Below are 22,685 nucleotides of genomic sequence, written 5' to 3' on the forward strand. Positions count from 1 at the left end.
AATGGTCCTTTGAGAACAATTTTACCTATATGTTACAGGTATATTTACTGGTATCTTTACAAAGTAAATAAATATGTGGTGGAGCTGCAAAGCAACAGTAATGTCTGAATTCATTATTTTCTCAAATGAATATTAAAACATCTTATTATAAATCTCTCTATTGTCTCCAAAATGCAGAGACTGTACAGTACTTATCAATTTCTAACAAAGAAATAAATAGCTGTTTGTTTATTTTTTCAAGAGTCCCGAGTCTCTCTATTAACTCCATGAAACAGTACAATTTTTTAGTGGGGACAAAATTTTGTTTCTTTTAAACTTTTCTGATGCTCCATACACCCCTTCCCAAATTAATAATTCCATTTAATAATTTTTATAATAAAGTTCACAAACACACGTATATAGATAAATTTCTCATTCCCACTGAATACCAAACACCATCACTGTGTCAAATAGTCTTCATTACCTATTGAACCTGTTTCTAAAGTTCACTGTTCTCAAAATTGGTTCTTCTTTAAATCTGAAATCTTAAATGTTCACATAGCTTTAGTGTACACACCTATATACTCAAATTAATTCATGAATAAATACTCACAAGTAGTAACACCACAGACCAGGAAAATATGGTACACGGTACTCGTCTCTTCCAAAACGAAACACATGGTTCGTTTACCTGTTACAGTGTACATCACAGAAGCATTTAGAAAAACACATCAGTAAAAAACTAAGTAATAAATTTTCATAACTCGTAAGAAATAAAGTTCAAACACATGCCCTTAGAAAAAGAACCAGAACTGATGAAAAACTACTGTAATATTCCTTCTGAAGTTCAATTTACATTATTTTTGAAGGGGATAATAAAACCACAACTTAGGCATTGGAACATCTAACTTGTTTGTTTGTTTTTTTAAAAAAGGGATAAAATAAATGTAATGAACTTTAAATGATTTGCTTTGTTTTAAATTTCACACAAAGCTACACGAGGGCTATCTGCACTAGTCATCCCTAATTTAGCAGTATAAGACTAGAGGGAAGGCAGCTAGTCATCACCACCCACTACAAACCCTTGGGCTACTCTTTTACGAACAAATAATGGGATTGACCATCACATTATAATTATGAGTCGAGCGCCTTAACCACCTGGCAGCCAGGCAGGGACTTTAAATGAGAATATTTGAAACAAGCATAAAGTTGACATTTTAAACTTTCAATTTCAAACAATGTTCTATCAAGATCTTTTAAATTTTTGTTATTCACATCTATTTTTTATACTCTGCTGTCTTTTAAACTACATGTAATGCATTTACACTGAATTATTTTTAGAAAAGTGTTTTATCACCCTTTTAAAATTGTACCTTTGAAGACCATTTACTCAAAATAACTGCATTTTTCAAGAAGAATAAGGCATTTTTTTTAAGTTTAATAATTTTAAGAAAGAATTCATACAAAAGATACATAGCTTGTTAATTTTGTTTGATAGAGTCATTTAGTTACAGTTTTGTTGTAAAACCAATACCAAACACTTTTAGTGTCATCATAAAACTTATAATCTGATAATCAACTACAACACTGCAAAATCATCATCAACAGATAGATCTAGACTTGTATAAAAACAAGACAAATTGTGGGAACTGGACAAAAAGTCAGATGTTTGTTTTGATGTTTATTATAAATTGATAACTGCTGTTCTTACCCCTGTAATAAAGTTTTGTGGGAACTGGACAAAAAGTCAGATGTTTGTTTTGATGTTTATTATAAATTGATAACTGCTGTTCTTACCCCTGTAATAAAGTTTACTTTCTTTTTCTTTACTTTTGATAATTTAGCTAAATATTCTGGCCTTGGATGTTCCTGGTGATATAAAAAAAAACACACACATTATGATCAAGAGTTCAGGTGAAACATCATGTCTGTGTGTTAAGAAATTTACATTTTTAAACATGTATTTTTGAGAAACTTTCTCAAAATAATACCTTTAGGGAACATTCAAACATTATTTTTATAAGACAAAGTTTGAAAAGATGTTCAAAGGGAAATACTAGAGAGTAGCTGTAAATATCATACTGGAAACAAACACACTTGTCCTGAGCACCCACTCAAGGCAGGAAAACAAGGTCATTAACCCTTTCACATCAAGAAGGTCAAGCTGCATATGTCACAACCTTTTACAGAGTTAAATTCAAAATTTAATTAAACTAGTTTATTATCGATATATACAAGTAAACTCTGCATCACAATCTAATTACTGAATCAAATTTTAATAGTATTTAAGTTCTTAGATTCTTCCTTTTTTTATAATTTACTTATCACCTCTCCAAGAATTGAATAATTTTATGTAAATTAGTTATTATAAAGTAGTTATTTTACGGCTTTCTATCTTATTCGTTCATGATGTCATACACTAGGAAATTAGAGTCATTTAGCACGCACACAGCTTCTCTTTTACAAGCTGCCAATAGTTCTCTATGATGTTGTATATCCATAGACTTACCACTATATCAGCAAGGGGCATTTAGTGTGGTAGTGCCATTAGTAAAGAACAAAAAAAGATGCTGGTAAACAGTACATTTTATGTTTTTCATGAATATTCTTTATTTATTACTATAAAAGTAACTAAAATGAAAAAACAAGAAAGTTGTTAGGTTAGATTAGCTAAAATAATGAATAGTAATAAGAAATATCCTTCATATTGTTTAATGTAATTCAATAGGGTAACATGAGCTGAAGGTTCACCAAGTGATTTAAAACTTGTGAAGAAGGACTGTTTGTTTTGAATTTTGCACAAAGCTACTCGAGAGCTATCTGTGTTAGCCGTCCTTAATTTAGCAGTGTGAGACTAGAGGGAAGGCAGCTAGTCATCACCACCCACCGCAAACTCTTGGGCTACTCTTTTACCAATGGATAGTGGGATTGACCATGACATTAGAATGCCCCCACGGCTGAAAGGGCGAGCATGTTTGGCTTGACGGGAATGCAAACCCGCAACCCTCAAAGGAAGGATTAATAGTAACACATGGTTCAAAAGTCAATAAAACTGTAAGATTAAGAAGAAACAGAAGATGTATATTGTCACAATTTGTTGTCATTTTAGCACAATAAAAAAGTAATTCACAATTATTTCATAATTTTTATGGTGGTTATGAGGACGTTTAGATTGGCTGATCATTTGAAAGTTACAGCTTGTAAAATAACAGATAAAATAAACTTTTTACTGACAGCAAACATCATCTGATATTTATGAAGGAGGTTTAAAGAACTACTCAAGTGAAATTTGAAAATTTTTAAATGAAGTATTTTTTAATCTTAACATGAAAAATCACTTTACAATCATAACAGTCAACACTGACAACATGTAATTAAAATACTTGTATGATTACTGTCAAATTTGTCATGACACAACTAGTACCTTCACAATCACAATAGGTATACTGCCATGGTTAAAAGTTCATGTCAAATACACAAGTCCATTGTGATAAATTAATAACTGAAATAAAAGTACACATTACCTCTAAAGTGTCAAAATTAGTTACATCCCAATGGTGGGTGATTTTTGCTGAATATCTTTTCCACAATTCCATAAAGATAACAGCTGAAAGTAAATAAAAACAAAGTGATAAAGTTTATCATCACTAAAGACAGAAATTGCAACAGAATACAAATTACTCTTTAAACTTATATGGCTTATGATAATTTATTCAACTATTTTTGTTCACCAAAGTGTTAGTAATAACAAACTTTGTAAAGTGTTTTCTTTTTTCCTTGAAAAGTCCCAAATTACAGACAAGATATCTCAAAGTAATAACATGCTTTTGGAATTAATTTGAAGTGTTTGATGTGAGACTTCAGTAATAGAAGTTTAAAGTCTTGAATATGTAGCAAATTTGATGTGCTTTATGTTGGTTTGAAATTAAGACCATTTCAAGTATTGCAGGTTGGACGTTTTTATGTTGAAGTAACCCTTTTGCTATGGGCATCCATTACCACACATATCATGAGGATTTTCTTAGTGAGTTACTTTCCCAAAATTCAGATCCTTTGTAAGGTCAGTTTTATGTTACTGGATATGGTAGCATGAGCATACATGCACCTTGTCATTATAACTTCTACACTGTTATCCAGATACAGTTGAAAGATCAATATAATAAATTTATATATGTACGTGGTGTGGACAAGAAAAGTGGCCCCCTTGAAAATACTGTTAATTTGTTATATATTTTATTTGATAACAGAAAAATGTGTAAAATGCACTTCACAAGATCTATTCCAAAATGATATCAAATAAATTAACATTTTCAAGGGAGAGGCACTCTTGTCCTCCCCTTCTATATAAATGAAAATGTTATCAAATTTAAGCTATTTTATATGAGTTATAGTTTGAAGTTATTCTAGAATGAAAAAAGGCATTATTTATATTAATTTCCTAATTGTTTTTAGTGGTCAAATCTATCAAGCCCAGACAGAGTTTCATCAGTAAAAATAACAGACAAAACATTATGTTTTTCTTTGTACAAAAATGTTTGATAATTATCTAGAGGTTATAAAAATTTTATATGTGAAATTTGAACATTTTCTGATGCATACAAATATTTTTAACCTTAAAATCAAAATTACTATGCATGTTAGATAGTCAAAATGCTAAAAGAAAATAGGCATAAGAAAAGCGTAACTTAAAAAAGTCTTAAAACTAATTTACAAAAAAATTTGATATTTTGTGTATGAAAGCTCTGAGTCTGAAGAAGAGAATATTATTTATATAACTTTAACATGTAAATCTATATAATACTTACCCCAGAGTGACATAAAAACAGCAAAAAATACAGCAGCACCGTTGTCAAAAAGATGTGTAATTCTGACAAAAGTGCATGTCTGTCCTAGCTGTTCATATTTACATCCTTTTATGTCACACCGAGGATATAAAATTATGTCTTTGTGGTTCTCACAAACGTTTTTACTGTAAAAAAAAATAAAAAAAATATGCAATTTTAAGTTTATAGAATAAACACAGTACAGTTGAACATTTAAATCAATCATAATATACAACTATCAATTTCAATGATAATGCCACATAAAATAACTGATTAACTGAAATTATGTTTAAATCAATTTGTCACAAAAATTATTGAAAATATTTTTAGGTACATTAATGGTTAAAAACATATCAACCAATAAAAATTAATGGTTCCACTTATTACTCTTTGCAATTATTCCAGCTACAAATGTCTTGTGCGAAAATAATTAATTAGTTAAACACTGATTAATTCATCCAGTGATTAATCACTTACCACATTCCATCAATTACATATCTCTAAGTAACTGATTTATCTGAGGTATAATTTAGAAAATGATCAAACATGAGTTATAAAAATAATAACCTGTTTGATAACTCTTTAACTTTTTCTCCCCTAATTCATACCTGTGAGCATCACCCACCAAGGTGAAGAACCCATAGAGGAAACACAGCACTCCTACTGCTGAAGCTGGGATCAGCATGCAGGTATAAAATCCCAGCCAAGCAAAGTAGAGGCCAATTTTCACTCCAAAATATTCCCTGAAAAAATTGAAAGGAACAAACAATAAAGTGATTCTTATCAAACAAAATATAGTGGATACAATAACTAATGAGGAACTCCAAAAAATCAATCCATAAGAACCTTTTTTTTTTTTTTTTTATAAAGATTTGTCTCAATTTTAAACTCTGATTAGTATGAGAGCAAAGTGATTTTCATGCTAAAATTAATAAAATGTTTATATCTTTAATATTACAGTTTCCAAATTTCATTTGCATAGCTTCTAAAATCTTCTAATTGAATATCAAGTTATTTTTGGAAAATATTTATATGTCATGCATTAGTGTCTCTACCTTCACATTACATGAGCTCAGGCCATTTGTTTAACCTTGTAACCACACCAAAAAAAATATGAAATAAAATTTTTCCTTTCTAAAATCCCTGCAGAGCACAATAAAAGCTTATCATTGTTTATCCTGACTATCTTCAGGCTTGTATCAGTTAAATATGACAACTTCCTTCATACTAAGCCTATGTAACAACCCAGGAATCACCTTGTATACACTTCGTTCAAATTACAGCATAAAGTTATGTCATACAAACAATCTTCAAAAGTATATACATATATTGCAAATAAATTAATCTATTTCTTCATTCATATATTCTAATGTTACCTAATAAGTATTTTTTTTACAATAAAAACAAACAAAATATGTGCATAAAAAATAACAAAAATCTAGTACTTTATTGTGAATGCTGTAATTTCTTTTGTTGTCAAAGACTTAAAGTATTGATAGAGGCTAACCCAAATTTTCCATGGGGCTGTTTTTCATTTTTTCCCCAAATTATTTATTAATTTCAAACACACAATTTAGAGCACAAACAATAATAAACACAAAGAATTCAATGTCTTATAATTATTACAATTTAACTGGTTTTCTAACTAAACATTGTGCATCAAAACACTTTCCTTGGCTGGTTAAACTAAACATAGTAATAGCAGATTTGAATCTATGTTCCAAAAAAATTAAAAGCCATCCTGTGAACGAGATGACATTATACATAAAACAGAATATTAAATATTTATTTTCTAATGGTTATCAATAATGTAATAGCAAATGTCAAAGACAGAAAGAGAGAGAATTATTTACATTTTTGAAAGACTGTATGTCGAACAGAGCTTTATGGGATGGCTTGGTAACTATAACTTTATGTTATGTACGAGAAAAATCTGCAAGTCTGAAAGCTGTATTCAATTTCAGTGAACCAAACACAAGTGAAAAGATGTCTAAGTTTAGCAATTTTAAACAAACAAGTGCCATCACGTGATACAGAAATGTAAACACTAAGACGTTACAAATTAAAATATTTTACTTTTGAAATTCAGAAATTAAAACTATTATATAACAGAAACATCTGATTAACTACATGCTAATTCTATTAGATCTACATCTCTTTTGGTTGGTTATTACCACATCTTTATTGAATTTTGTAGCTCAATAAATATAATACAATAGCAACAAAAGAGAATTCTCTCCTCCTATCATGACTGACTCTCCTTATACATAATTATTGTATTCAGAATGATCGCTTTCAAAACACAACTTGTAAGAATAAAACTCCAACTGAGACTCTAAACATGGCATACAAATATAAGATGTTTTTTGGTAATTTCAATCTTTAGGTAAAACTCAAAACTTTTACCAAGTGATTTTTTATATTAAATAAATAAATTCTGTCCAGGAAATTATTAACACTCACTTGATGTCATCAAGGGGTTGCTTTTTTAAATATTGTTGAAAACGAAGCCCAGTTGTTCAATAACCATTTCCTGGGAGCTTTATCATCTGAAGAATGACATTCCCCCTAATAATACGTCAAAATAAATTATCAACATAACCATTATTTTACTGATACAGGAAGTGAAATATCAACTAATAAAAATATGTTAAAGTGTACTTTGCTGGAAAATAATATTAATAACAAACTACAGGAGCAACCCTATCACACAAATTCATCAGGTCATAAACCTGATATAATACACACTGGCTGTAGAAATAACTGTGAACAATACTTTTAACATATGAAAAATTGTACTTTATCAACATCACGCACACTTGGAAAGAAGAATCCAATAAGTTAACTGACCTCATGTAAAGGAAAGGCAGCTTCGTAGACACGATCTTTGATAAGCTTTGTTATTCCTGAAAAAATAGGAGAAAAACACAGTATAAATACATAAGGCATGAAATATTTAATAAAACAATGTTAACAGTGATTGCAATGACTTTTATTCATCACTATATATCATATCATATATATTGAAACGCACATATCATACGTAACAAACCCAAGCACACATGTCAAGTACTACAGGGTTGCCAGTGACTAAGTCTTTTTTAGTAGTTTAAGAAGCCTATAACCATATTATTATTTACCAAATTTTCACTTTCTTATTCAGATGAAATAAGGTTTCATTATACTGTTCTGCTGAACCATTGAAAACAGGATTCAAAATTAAAGCTTACAGAGAAATAAAAAAGAAACTTATTGGATTGCTAATCTAAATACTGATCAACCTTTTGGACTTAATCTGGAACCTGGAATCGTTGATCTTCGTTCACTGGTTTCATCTTTGTCAAAAAATTTTATTTATATTCTTTGCTTATTTATTCTCATATTGTGAAAGCTGAATTTACTGACACATACAATTTGTTTAAGATAATTTTTCATATAATTTTTTATAAACTAATTAGTATATCTTTTTCAACCTGTCTCCAGGTGTCACCTTTACTTTACTTATAAATGCAGTTTTAAATACACACATATTCAGCCATTTCTGAAGTAAAATATTCCTTGCACCTTTTCGCATATATTATCACCATTGGCTATATTATGCTGGAAATGAGACGTTTACACAAGAACATAGAGAAATAGACATTTCTTGGAAAACCACATGACGTTCCTGATGTCACTAAACTACCTTTATTTGTATATCACTCATTTGATTACACCACCATTTCTAATTTGTAACTGAAGAAAGATCCACTTTTCAAAAGTGCTCAAATTATGGGTTTTTTATTCATTTCTATCAAGACATCTTGAACCAACATGTTTTTTTACAACATCTTGAATGACCTGTACAATATATTGTCCAAATAAAAAAGCACACACACCTCCAATACTTATAGTGGGTTACAGTCTAAGAGCAGAATTAACTGACTTCTTTCCAAACTGTTTATTATCAAACGACTATGTATATTATATCACAACACAAACAACTTGTTTTTACCTGTTACAATGCTAACTACATAGGACTGACCTAAACATTAGGGAAAGTTGCTTACTTTCTACATAAAATACAGAGTGGACCACAGCTGAAGTTATTTAAATTAACTGTGCATTGGTTTCCACTTCTGTGTGATTGTATCAGAAATACCCAGGGTTACAAAGATTTTATTTGTTTCTATTAAGACTTCTTGAACTCACGTTTTTCTAACATCATAATTATACTGTTCTCATAACATCTTTAGTTTTTTTCACCTATGTTCTGCTATTTCTTTATTCATCAGTTAATCTGTCAATATTACAACTTCCTTAGCTTTAGACAGGAGACATTTGTTCTATGTACAGGCAGTAAAACCATAAAATTAAAAGAAGAGTATAGGGAGATGCTAAGTTGAAACTTTGAAGAAAATAGAAAGCCTAGCATTCAGAGAGGAAAAAACATGTTTGTTCATTATATTTCATATTTTTCAGTTTCTCATTTCACTGCACATTGGTAATTTCATTTCTATTAGTATTACGGTTGAAAAAATAGTAGATGATATGTAAAGTTTTGCCAGAAAAATATTTTTGAAAAGAAGTATTTTTTTTTACTTTTTTCAAATGGAAACTTTCACTCAGACTGATTCATTTTAGGCTTTAGAAATTCACAGACAGATCTTTATGAGAAATATTGATTACTTGTGTACAATACAGTTATAGCTATTAATTTTTATATTTATGAATATTATTCAGCACAATTAATTTTAGGACTAAAACTTAATCTAGTTGAAACTTGTGAGATATAATCAAGTGTTAATAAGCAAAGGTAGCCAACCAGTCAATCAGTACATTCTAATAATTATAGCTTCTTGTTTTCTGTGTATTAACTTATGAATATTAAACACTTCTTGTCAGTTTGCTATATAAAATTAGATTCATTAACTGTTCACATCATGTGATAAATAACAAAACTTCTAGTACACACTGATAGTCTTATGTCAAACTACATTAAAAAATACAAGTCTCTGAATTTAAATTGTAAAGTTTAATATGACAGAAAAGTTCAGGTGGACATTCCATCTTGGGATTTTATATATGCATAAGAAAATAAATCAGCAGCTGGTCAGTACAAGGTCAAAACGAAATATAATGATGACAAATACAAATCATTATAACCCAAAGGGTATTTTAAGACACAGATATTTAAGTGTTAGCCCTAAAAATACACACTAACTTTTAATTAACAGATTTCTTAACATGATTTCTACGAAATATTTGAGGACTATCTGTGCTAGATGTCCCAAATTTAGACTAGAGGGAAGGCAGCTAATCATCACTGCCCACCATTAACTCTTGAGCTACTCTTTTACCGATGAATAGTGGGATTGACTGTTACACAATCATGCCCCCACAGTTGAAACGCAAGCATGTTTGGTGTGACAGAAATTTAAATCTGCAACCCTCAGACTGTGTTGCAAGTGCCCTGACCATGCTGAACTAAATAATTTAAGGATATATCAGTAAATCAAAAAGGTAAGCTATGCAAATTTCAGATTCTTATTTGTAATTATGTTTAGCTCATGTTTCCATCTTACTGTAAATTTTACTTGCTTGCTGTTCCTGTTAGTAAATCCTAACAAAGACTTTCCATAAAAGTGTGTGATTCATTTTTGTGTACAAAACGGGAGGCAGTTGTGGAACAAGCACTTTGAATCACTCGCAGAAGAGGTTGCAGCAAAAGAGAAAACAATTTATGAAAGCTAATTTGTGCTCAAAACTGAAATTTGTATCACCACTTGTATATGATGGTACTTTGTGTAAAACTTTTTTTACAAGTAAACATGATGAACTACCTTTCAGAATAGTTGGAAGATTTACAGAAATTATTACAAAAGTCAATTTAAAAAGTTTGCTTTGTTTGGAAACTTTTTTTTATACTTTTAGTACCTCTCAGAAAAAGCTACCTACATGCATATTAATTATTATAAACTCATCACTAAGTGTTATCATTTTGAAATACAAGGTATAAGTATGATACATAAAAGAATTTCATATTTTATAAAAGTAATAGAAAAAAATCAGTTTTCTCTCCCAGATAATCTAATAACTCAGTTCATAATGAAGAAATATATTTTCAAAAAGTATAAATTTAGCTTAAGAATTTTTTTCAGTAATTCTAATGCACAGTAAATTATACAGAAAAGAAACTAAATACATATTATGTTAAAATATAGTGTGTTTTTTTTTCACTTGCCAAATGCATAAGATTCGTTTGTGTTGTTACTGAATCTTTTTTCTCTTCAAAATGAAGTCCACAATTTGAGCACGTTGGGCTGGATTGACTATCATTAACTATCATCTCTAAAGTGAAACTTGAGTAAGACACAATCTTCTACGGTTAACTTGAGAATAATATATCATCATCTTTAGGGAGAGCTTGCACATAGTACAACAGCACATTCTAGAGTTAATTTCAGAATAATATATCATCATCTTGAATATAGCACATCAGCACATTCTAGGGTTAACTTGAGAATAATACAACAACATATTTTAAGGGTAACTTGCATATAGTACAACAGCATGTTCTAGGGTTAACCTGCATATAATAAGATACCACCCTTCAAGATTAACTTGTTTATTGTACAACAGCTCCTCCTAGGATTAACATACGTAAAATACATCATCACATTCTACGGGACAGAATAACAACATATAAATAAACAGATATATAAGAAGTGGGAAGTGGCGTAAGAAATAATGCAGGACATGCATTTGATACTTACCATAAACCCATGTAATAGCTATAGTTTGAAAGAAAACAGTGAACAATAGAGTCATTCCACTGGCAGAATAATAATCCATCAGTTGAAATATGTACATGCCCCCCTGAAAAGTAAAAAGATTATTTTAGTGACTACTACAATCAGTTTAAAGAAATCCAATCAGAATTATTACTTAACAGTTTCGTTTTTATTAAATATATTTTATTACAAGTTACAGTTTCCATATTCTAGATACAAGATAACACCATGGTAAAGCCACAGAAATAAACAGATATATCAGAAGTGGAACGTTACTGAATAAATATAATAGTATTGGGAGTTGTGCTTATGGTAAGTTTTATTTATTACGTCATTTTTACAGTGAATAAGATTTGTTTTAGACTATCCACCCAATATTAGACATCATGCACAACACACCCGACATAAGTCTTCATATATTACACATCATCATTAGATCACGTACTACACACCCAACATCAGACATTATGCACTACACATCATCTTTAGACATTTCATACTAAACACTAAACATTTGACATCATGTGCAACACATCATCATTAGACGTCATGTACTACAGACCAATCATCACATAACAAACTGAGACAGTTATAGATATCTTCCTACAGGAACTAACATCTCTCTCTACAGCAGTACCTTACTGTTATCATCACTGACGCCATTAATTATGACGTCGTTTATTTTGGATAAGATGACAGGGTGAGGAACTTTTTGTTTTTTGACGGACAAATAAAACATCTACCATAATGATAGATTCCTTTTACTTGTTTATTGATTTTTTTTAATATTATGGAACATACCTTAGTGACAATTGGTAGGCCTAACATGTATAAGATGATAACAATTACTACGGTAAAAACTTCTCTTCGCGGTCTCAAAAGAGATGGCCATTCGTCCACGATCCCTGTGATGAAAGTTTCCACGGTGCAGAACTGAAAAACAAAAACTGACCAATATCAGTACACATGTTGTCATAACATACAGATCAAAGTAACTTAATAACATAGTTAGACAGATCTATATAAACTGTATATGTACACTGCTAACCAAAATCTTAAGATCAATGAACAAAAAGAGAAAATATGCATTTTGCGTTGTTAGACTTAATCACATATTTGAATAGAGCTTCGATAAAAGACAATAAGAAAAGGGAAAATAAAAATAAAAAACCTTTATAGCATTTAATAGGAAAAATGTGAACACTATGAAATTAGCCTAAATACCAGTTGATCAAAAGTTTAAGACCGTACTGAAATGAAGCGTTAATCGGTAAACACGAAACGAAATTTAGTCATTTGTGTTCAAGCATTAGTATTGTCAACATCTTCCACTCGCATCTCCTGTGTAACATTGGGTACAAACATGGCAAAGGCAAAAAAAGTTGACAGAGTTTGAACGTGGCAGCATTCTCGAACTGCAAAATTAAGGTCTCTCTCAACATGCCATCGCTGGTGAGACTGTGCGTAGTAAAACTGCTGTTGCAAATTTCTTAAAAGATCCTGAGGAATATGGAACGAGAATTTCAAGTGGCCAGCCCAAAAATATTTCGCCGACGTTAAGTAGGAGGATTCGACGGGTTGTCCGGCAAGACAACAGCCAATCGTCGAACCAGATTAAGGCCCTTACGGACACAGAATACAGCTCAAGAACTATAAGACGGCATCTACGAGAGAAAGGCTTTAAAAATCGTAAACGTTTTCAAAGGCCACGCCTCCTTCCACACCACAAAACAGCTCAGTTAAACTTTGCTGAGAGGCACCAAACACGGGGCGTAGAAATGTGGAAGAAAGTTTTGTTTTCCGATGAGAAAAAAGTTAACCTGGACGGTCCAGATGGCTTACAACGTTACTGGCACGATAAGGATATCACACCGGAAAAAGTTTCTACACGACACAGTGGAGGAGGTTCCATCATGATCTGAGGTGCTTTCTCCTTCCATGGAACAATAGAACTCAGATTATTCAGGGGCGTCAAACACCAGCTGGCTACATTAGCATGTTGGCGAGAGCATCCTTATTGACTGAAGGTTCCCGCTTGAGTGGAAATACCTGGATCTTTCAGCAAAACAACGCTGCAATCCACAATGCCCGCAGGACAAAGGACTTTTTCATGACGAATAACGTGATTTTTTTGGACCATCCATTGATAACATTTCGGGGTGGATGGCAAGGGAAGTCTATGGAAATGGACGTCAATTCCAAACAGTGCATGATATTTGTCAAGCCATCTTCACCACTTGGAATAATATACCAGCCAGCCTTCTGCGAAATCTTATATCGACCATGCCAAAGCGAATGTTTGCAGTTATTCGCAATGATGGCCGTACAACTCACTAATGAGATCTCTTATTGGGCATTTTCTACCCTGTTTGGGACTTCTTTCTGGTATGGTCTTAAACTTTTGATCAGCTAGTATTCAGACTAATTTCTTAGTGTTCACATATTTCACTATTAAATGCTAAAAAAGTTTTTTTTTTATTTTCCCTTTTGTTATTTTTATTTTTCGAAGCTCTACTCAAACAAGTGGTTGAGTCTAACAATGCAAAATGCAAATTTTTTTATGTTGATTGGCCTTAAGATTTTGGCCGGCAGTGTATATATATTTAGTGAATTAATGTTTTATATAATAAAGTTTCAAACACACGTGTTATTATTTAGTTTGATAACGTAATACTTCATCTTGCGTGAGAGGACGTTTTAAGTTATTAGTTTCTGAAATAGAAGTTTATCTCTATGGATCACTGAAGAATGGTACTTTGAAATTTCTTGCATATTGAAATATTTAACCAGCGATAAACAGTTAAACAATATGTGGTTTCGCATCCATTGCTTGATTTGTTAGATATAAAATAGAACATAATGTAAACTCATGTTACGTGCAGCAACAAGTATATGTGCCACACAACAAACATGTGTTAGAGGTCGCAGTTGAAACACACAACAATCTTAAACTAGGACTAGAATAACGTGGTGAGATTTGTCGCAGGTATCAACCACGTAACTCATTAGTGACATATGTAACAACTTACAAACATATGTAGCAACTGCAAGAGGTATTAACCATGTAGCTGATATAGTTCATTACTGTGACATGTGGCACATAACTAAAAAATGTAACACGTAACAGCCATGTAACTTGTTACTAATATATGTAACACGATAGGAAAACTTAGGAGGTATCCATCGTGAAGATGATATCTGTTATATGTAGCAAGTTACATACAATTGTAGGATGTAGCATACACACGTATTAACAATTGTATTGTAACTCGACACATGACTTGCAACCAAATATTTGATAGGGCAGAGGAGGAAATAAAATATATGATATTAGCAACACACCAGAAGGGCTAGTTTTGTTAAACTGAAAAATTATATGTTACACGCACACCAGGGAATAATATATGGGAGTCATGGAGTAAAACAGTTCGTAGCTTCTACCGTTGGCTCCTGTTGCTACTCAGGTTGTCAGTGTAATTAATGACAATGATATCCTTTCATTTCATCAACTACAAGTTTTACAAATTTCACGTACTAGCCTTACGTTCATTGAGGGATTGGCAGAATTTCTAAATCCCCAAAAACAGTCGCAACTTGCTAATTGTTTTTCCCTTACCTATCGGTTCTCTCGTATATCTCTTGTTCTTTGTTGAAATGTGTAATTGGGTAAAATGTAACGGACGTACTAAATAACACCCGCACGTTAACGTTACTCACGTTTTTATACTGCTGAAATTGTTTATTTCACTTCCAAGGAGATTCCATACGTTGAACCACGCACAAGACGTTAAAACTCCCACCAAGCAAACGATAGCAGAAACGTATAAATTTAAAACAAAAACGAAAAGACAGTGTTTAATCCCTGAATATTTCACAATGTTGACGTACATTAACACATAAACATATTATCTGCTCACCTGACTGTTTATGCCGAGGATTAGCAGCATGAAGAAGAATACAGTTGCCCATAGAGGTGAATTATGCAACTGTGAAACAACTTCAGAGTAGGTGATGAATGCCAACCCTGGACCTGAAGAAAATACATCATGTTAGATTATATCTAAACAAGGACCGTGTTTGTACTCTGAAAATAACACAGCAGGTCACTGTCTGATAATACTTAGTGTATATTAAGATGTTGATACACTGTAACTTAACAATAGACGTTTCATTTTAAATGTTTTAGAACCAAGATTAAAAAAAAATATATTAATAAAGTTTGTTCTGAAATATTTTGTTACACGTTGATTTTGTACAGAAACAGAATTTTTAGTGTTTATATAAACAACTGAAGCACTAGAAGACTGAATTATCTTACCGGACTTTACAACGTCAGCAACTTCAGTCCCGTCACCTTTCAAGTAGGCCATGTGTCCGAGGACGGAAAATACAACGCTACCAGCAAATATACTGGTAGCAGGGTTAATAAGACAAAGAATATATCCGTCTCTAGAAATAAAGATAGAGAAACAATTATGAATGTGTGCAAAGTGTACAATAATATCCATGGAAACAGAAACACTGAAAGAATAACAAATACAGAGTATAGAGAATTATTACATTATTGAACATTTTTGTGCAAATCATTGTTAAATAATTAAATTAAAACATAAGAAAACATTTCTTAAGAGTTTGTTTGTTACCGGAAGAAGTTGTGGCTAAACTTGTTGTAACTTCCAAGAGTTACGACGGAACCGAAACCAACACCAAAGGTGAAAAACACTTGCGTTTCTGCTGTCACCCAGACCTAATAACATTAATACAATAAATTAATACTGATTACAAAGAGTTCACTTCTTTAAATTTAACACTAATTTAGTTTCGTTTCGTTTTGATTAAAGAATTATTAACTAGTATTAAAGCTTGATAGCAAATAAACGAAAAAAATTCGCTTGACAGTTACTGATTAACAATGACACTGTTTTCACTAAAGACGTAAATTACAGTTACATTAGATGGGAAGTTTTATTTGTTGCCCAGTCTGGTTGTTAGTGTTTATCTTCTGCGTCAAGGGCATTAAAATGTACGGTTAATCCTACTATTCGTTGGTAAAAGAATATGCCATTGGTTCTGTCCAACAACCTTTAACATCTAACATTAATATTTACTGGTGTTTATATCGTATATGAATGTAATAATGATAACATTGGAATATTAATATCATAACAATAACACTTAAATCTCAATATAATAACAATAACATTTATATATGAATATAATGACAATAACATTTATATATGAATGTAATAACAAATACATTTGTATATGAATGTAATAGCAATAACATTTATATATGAATATAATGACAATAACATTTATATATGAATGTAATAGCAATAACATTTATATATGAATACAATAACAATAACATTAGTATATGAATATAATAACAATAACATTAGTATGTGAATATAATAACAATAACATTAGTATATGAATATAATAACAATAACATTAGTATGTGAATGTAATAACAATATCATAAACGAACCTTGGGATCCAAAAGTTTGTCAAATTGTGGACTAATGTAAAAAAGTAGTCCATCTCCAGCGCCCTCTAACGTCACTCCACGAATAAAAAGAACGATTAGAATGGCGTATGGAGTGACTGCTGACACCTCAATAATCTGCAAACAATGAACAAATAATAAAGTAAAACAGTCCGAAGATATGAAATAATTAATGCCAGAAACATTAAAGATTATTGGATTAAATAAAAGGTGATGTTTTCTTATGATTACTGTAATTGTGTTTTATGTCGTTAGGCGATGTTTTCTTATGATTACTGTAATTGTGTTTTATGTCGTTAGGCGATGTTTTCTTATGATTACTGTAATTGTGTTTTATGTCGTTAGGCGATGTTTTCTTATGATTACTGTAATTGTGTTTTATGTCGTTAGGCGATGTTTTCTTATAATTACTGTAATGGTGTTTTATGTCATTAGGTGATGTTTTCTTATGATTACTGTAATGATGTTTTATGTCATTAGGTGATGTTTCCTTATAATTACTGTAATGGTGTTTTATGTCATTAGGTGATGTTTCCTTATGGTTATTGTAATGGTGTTTTATGTCATTAGGTGATCTTTCCTTGTGATTACTGTAATGGTGTTTGATGTCATTAGGTGATGTTTCCTTATGATTACTGTAATGGCGTTTGATGTCATTAAGTGATCTTTCCTTGTGATTACTGTAATGTTTTTTGTTACTATGTGATCTGTTCTTGTAATTACAAAAATGGTGTTTTATGTCATTAGGTGATGTTTCCTTATGGTTACTGTAACACTGTTTTATGCAATCTTTCCTTTCTTTCCAAGTTTTATTTTAGTTTAAATCTTACCTTGCCACTTCTCAGTAGACCTTTCCAGATGACGAAATAAACCACAAACCAGGCAAGTAACAAACACAAACTCAGTTCCATGTTCTCACCTCCCAAGTCATGTAATCCCGAAGTAATCTGTAATGTTCGACGCCTTCAAAAGAGTAATAAATACTGTTTTATTGAAATGTACTATTAAACCAATTTCAGTTAAGATTTCATAATTTTAATTTTGAGTATTAAATGATAAAACTGTCTACTATGGTATTGTAAGTACCTTTCAAGCCAATAATAGAAACAAGGAAGGTTATTTAAAAACCAATTATACCTAGAAATATATGTCCTAAAATTTATCTTACAAGATTAACAATAACAAGGTTAACTGGGTCACAAGGTACATGGTGCATCATAACTGGCACATGAGGTGTCCATTATTATTACAGTCATTGTTAGTTGAGTCTATTCCAAGATGTAGCTGCAGTAAGCATCATCTGTTTTGAACAGAATTTTGCACACTAATCTCATATTGTGAAAAGGAAGAGAAACAAATGCAATGGTAGTTTGTGAGAATAGTGACTCACATGCAAAATAATTTTGAAACACTATTTCTAAACTTCCCTAATTAAAACATGTGTACCTTTGGAGGAAGTGTGCTTCCCCTAGAACAATTACCTTTTTACGTATAATGACTTTGAATGATGTGCTTGTATTTTAACCAACTTCTACAAAATATACGTATAACAAACATTATAACAGAATTAAAATTAAACAGTTATTTTGAATTATCAATCTTATTTCTAAACCATGAGTCACAACAAATAATGTAAGTGGCCATTGCATTATGTTGTCAGATAAAATCCAGACACTGATGTCAGACTAGTCATCAGGTATGTAAAATCATTTAAGGGTTAGAATTTGAGTGCTTAGAAACGTAATATCTCAACTCCTACTGCCTTTCATAGGGCTGCAGCCAATTGTGAGAAGGCAGTTATGCTTAATATTCAGATACAACCTTAAAAGCATCCTAAAAATTCTAAAAGTTAAAACTTCCAACCTCCACTCTTTTATTTAAAAATGATATTAAACTTAATTTAATCAAATTTAATATTAAACTTTTAATAGAAAGATGTTTAAATTTAAAATTTAACAATTATTTTACAAATATTTAAATTTTCTATCATTTATATAAAAAAACTTCTATTATTATTAATTTTAGCTGTTAACATATTTATTAAAAGAAGTATCTTACATTCTCATACAAATTATCAAAAGTAATCATTTTTTTATATTTTTACATTGTTAGTAGCTATTAAGCACAAAGTTACACATTGAGATATCTGTTTCTTGCATTATAAGTCTTCAGACAAACCGTTATGCCACTTGGAAGCCACCTTTACTTTTTTTTTTTTTTTACTATTACGAGTATTTATTTCAATTAAAATTCTAATACAAATAATTTTATTTAAAAATCAGTAGTTTTGTTTTGAAAATCATTGTATAATTCATAAGAATAAAAAGTTTCTTCTTCAAAATATTTTCCTCTTTTTATTAGTAGATTTACATTGTATAATTTTCCAAGATAGTTATTTTGACATCAGTAAATGAATGTTTGTTAATGGAATCTATTTCAATAGAATTGGAAAGATCTTTATTACTCTGAGATCTTCCTAGATTGAAACTTAAATGTAAAGGATTAGTTGTTTGTTCTACACACTTAAACCACATATATTATAAGTTAGTAAATAAATTATATTATCATTTTACACAGTGGTATATCTTAAAATCCATTGTGGCTGGACAAGTTAAACATCTTAGACTATCGACAATATATATTTCATAAATTAAAGTAGAAAATATAAATTACCGGTAAACTGTTAAGTGGACTAAAAACCAGTGTACAAATGTGGAAAATGAATAAAAATAAAATTGTGTTGATAGAAAATAGTTATTTAATTGTACTCCCATTGTAATATATATATATACATAGAAAACAATATTTTGAGAACACTAGATCCAAATACGACTCATTTATTGATCGAAAATAACAGATTCATCTGAAAAATAAAAAAATTAAACCTACTCCCAGAATTTGGTTACAGGTGATTTTGCTTCGGTGGCTGTAATTTTGAGATTCGTGATGTTGGTTCCCTCTTTCATACAGTATTTTGTGTTCTACAAATTACCACACGATTCCCAAGGCAGTTGTGGCGTCATTGAAAACACGAAGTAGAATAAAGTCCAAGCTATTATCACCACGTGGTAGATATTAGAGAGACAAATGATGACCATTGAAGCAAATCCAATTCCTAGTAAAAGTATAGATTTCATAATATAAGAACTGTTGACATATTTGAGACACAAGTATGAGTTATATATATCCGGAAAAGGTGAAAAATACTAAGGCGCTAGAAGTAAACAACAATAGCTACCTTTACAGATAGAAATCAAATTCCAGACCCCGATACCACCAATGCTGAGGTACTAACCAATGGCCACTTCCAGGAAGAATAGAGGAGCAGCACACAAGACTAAACAGATGAGGTAGGGAAACAAAAATGCCCCTAAATAACAAACAACAACATATAATCTATCAGAACCATCGATTTAACATTTAGTAAGGTAAAGGTTTCATGTATATTATGTTGGATTAAACCACAAGACACATACCTCCACCATTTTCATAACACAAGTATGGAAATCGCCATACGTTGCCAAGACTGACAGCGTAGCTTATGCAGCTGAAAATAAAGCCCAGTTTTCCTACCCATTCCCCACGTTCTGGTTCGTTCTTTTATCTGACTTTCTTACCGACTGGTCATCAGTTGTTGTGATATTTTCACCCCTTTTCTACACTGACGATTTCTGATTTTTCATTTTTGGGAGCCATTTCTTGAATAAAGTCACAAATTTTCTACATTTTAATAAAAATTGAAACTGTAAAAAAACAAGAGCATAATAATGTATTGTATTTACTAAAAAATATTACATGAAGATAAACGTAATTATTATAAGAAATAATTAATTAATAGATTTTATTTGTATCACAGTTAGTACTTAAGAATGCTAACATAGTATTGGTGATATTAAATATGTATATATATATCATCAGAGAAATTACGTACAACTATACTGATGGAGGCATTACTTAATATCATATAGAGGTATCTATATTTTATCAGAAATATTACTTATGCAGAATTATATATTATTATAAATATACGTAACTAATGCCAATAATAATGCAATAATTCACAGCCGTCGGCCAAGATACACCACTGATATACATTGTGTAATATTTATCAAAGCATAAAAATATCCAAAAATCACGAAAATGTGTGACGTAACTAAAACTAACATTTAACCTAATAGATAACACTAAATTAACACCCTTTGGTATTTACTACCCGACTCTGCACGGCAATTATAAGCGGTATACTTCCAAGATGTTTAACGTACGCTAATAGGTCGTACTGGCTTTGTCGCACCAATCAGTATTGACACAGTCACTGTGGTCAACCATAGCTGTATCTTATGTAAATGACATCTTCTGTCACTGCATTTTTAAAATTGCAGTAATTATATATTTGTAATTGATGAGATTCAAACACTTGTAAACTGAACACTATTTTTAATGATTCACTGAAGACTAGTTTATCTCTGGTAAATGCAATACTGCTGTATATACCTCTATATCACCAGATATAGAGAAGTCGGTTTTTTAAATTGATAATGATCAAATTTTTATTTCCTTTCATAGTGAGGTGTCGAAGCAGAGGCATGGGTAGAAATAGGCACGTTCCCAGATTCTATTTGACCGTGCCCCTAATTCCTAGTTGGCGTCTTGAAAAATAAAAATTGAAAATCATGATCGACAAATTGAAACGTCAAAAATTTCTGAAGATACATATGGGTCCGTTCTAGAAATCTTCTAGACATCTAGTGATACCTGTCCAGTCTATCCATTAGTTTGTCTGATTAGTTAATATAAATGTCACAACATAATTCATTATTGAGTCTGCTCAGTTAATATAATAGTCCCATCCTATCTATTAGGGTCTGATTGATCAATATAATGACACAAACCTATCCAATTGTGAGTCTGATCAGTTAACATAATAGTCCTGATATATTACTGAGTAATTAGTTACCATAACAGTCCTGATGTATTGCTAAGTATTTCTAATCAGTTAACATAATAGTTCTGATCTATCCCTAAATCAGCGGGAGCTTCACGCAATTGTACAGATTGCGTAATGTTGTCAAATATGCATATCATTTAGTAGTTGGCGCGACCTGTGATACTAATCTTATTAGAATCGACGTGTTTTGTAACATCATGAAAATATGAAAGTTGTATGTTCATATTGTATGTTACGTCAGTTAAATGGCGCAGATAACCTGGTTATTTTTATGATGAAACAGAAGTCTTATAAATGTATGGAAAATAAACAAGTACTTCGTAGGAAAGACCAAAGGTGGTGAGGTAAGAAAGAAACCCGCGAAGTACAAACTAACAATATCAAATCAGAGATCTAACTTGGAATGAATTCATAAAATACAAACGACTTTTGTATACTCTCGTGATATTATACCTCAGTGTCATATTCTTGTAATTAAACATTAGTGGACAATGTTTGTATGTGAAATGATTGGTAAAACCGCAAACGTATTTCTAATTTTGAACAACTTTTTTATGCTGTGTTATGATTATGTTTAGAATTTTAAGAATAACTAAAGAGGTTGATACTTTATTTTAACAATAAAGGGGTGGTAGTTAGTGTTTATAAGGGTG

General features: G+C 31.0%; 2 protein-coding genes across 4 annotated transcripts in view; both read right to left on the reverse strand.

Moving 5' to 3' along the window:
• Window positions 1-11,678, reverse strand: part of LOC143242948 (anoctamin-7-like) — a 45,962-nt gene extending 34,284 nt beyond the window's left edge. Inside the window, exons 1-7 of one of the 3 annotated variants that reach the window (XM_076486568.1) lie at window positions 11,026-11,415; window positions 7,653-7,708; window positions 7,266-7,370; window positions 5,411-5,545; window positions 3,504-3,586; window positions 1,777-1,848; window positions 593-670 (exon numbers count right to left, since the gene is read on the reverse strand). In XM_076486568.1, coding sequence (XP_076342683.1) covers window positions 593-670; window positions 1,777-1,848; window positions 3,504-3,586; window positions 5,411-5,444 — 267 coding nt within the window. In that variant the 5' untranslated portion in view covers window positions 5,445-5,545; window positions 7,266-7,370; window positions 7,653-7,708; window positions 11,026-11,415. Of the gene's footprint in view, window positions 1-592; window positions 671-1,776; window positions 1,849-3,503; window positions 3,587-5,410; window positions 5,546-7,265; window positions 7,371-7,652; window positions 7,709-11,025; window positions 11,416-11,557 lie in introns of those variants that run through there. The other 2 variants (XM_076486567.1, XM_076486566.1) reach the window with 2 other exon arrangements.
• LOC143242278 (sodium- and chloride-dependent GABA transporter 1-like) lies at window positions 7,275-18,047 on the reverse strand. The gene is made up of 9 exons (XM_076485644.1): window positions 17,915-18,047; window positions 17,067-17,201; window positions 16,219-16,322; window positions 15,894-16,024; window positions 15,493-15,605; window positions 12,377-12,508; window positions 11,558-11,660; window positions 7,653-7,708; window positions 7,275-7,370 (listed from the first exon to the last, which is right to left on the reverse strand). The coding sequence occupies exons 1-9, from the start codon at window positions 17,993-17,995 to the stop codon at window positions 7,275-7,277; spliced, it is 951 nt and encodes a 316-aa protein (XP_076341759.1). The 5' UTR covers window positions 17,996-18,047.
• Window positions 18,048-22,685: the final 4,638 nt, after the last annotated feature.

This window comes from Tachypleus tridentatus, unplaced genomic scaffold, assembly GCF_004210375.1.
Source record: "Tachypleus tridentatus isolate NWPU-2018 unplaced genomic scaffold, ASM421037v1 Hic_cluster_2, whole genome shotgun sequence".
NCBI classification, from domain to species: Eukaryota; Metazoa; Arthropoda; class Merostomata; order Xiphosura; family Limulidae; genus Tachypleus; species Tachypleus tridentatus.

Coding starts and splice junctions, on each gene's coding strand:
- LOC143242278 (XM_076485644.1), bottom strand. CDS start 17,995: ATGGAACTGAGTTTGTGTTTGTTACTTGCCTGGTTTGTGGTTTATTTC. Junction 16,025..16,218: donor TTTAGCCACAACTTCTTCCG/GTAACAAACAAA, acceptor CTTTATTTCTAG/AGACGGATATATTCTTTGTC. Junction 12,509..15,492: donor TCCTCGGCATAAACAGTCAG/GTGAGCAGATAA, acceptor TTTGTTTTTCAG/TTCTGCACCGTGGAAACTTT.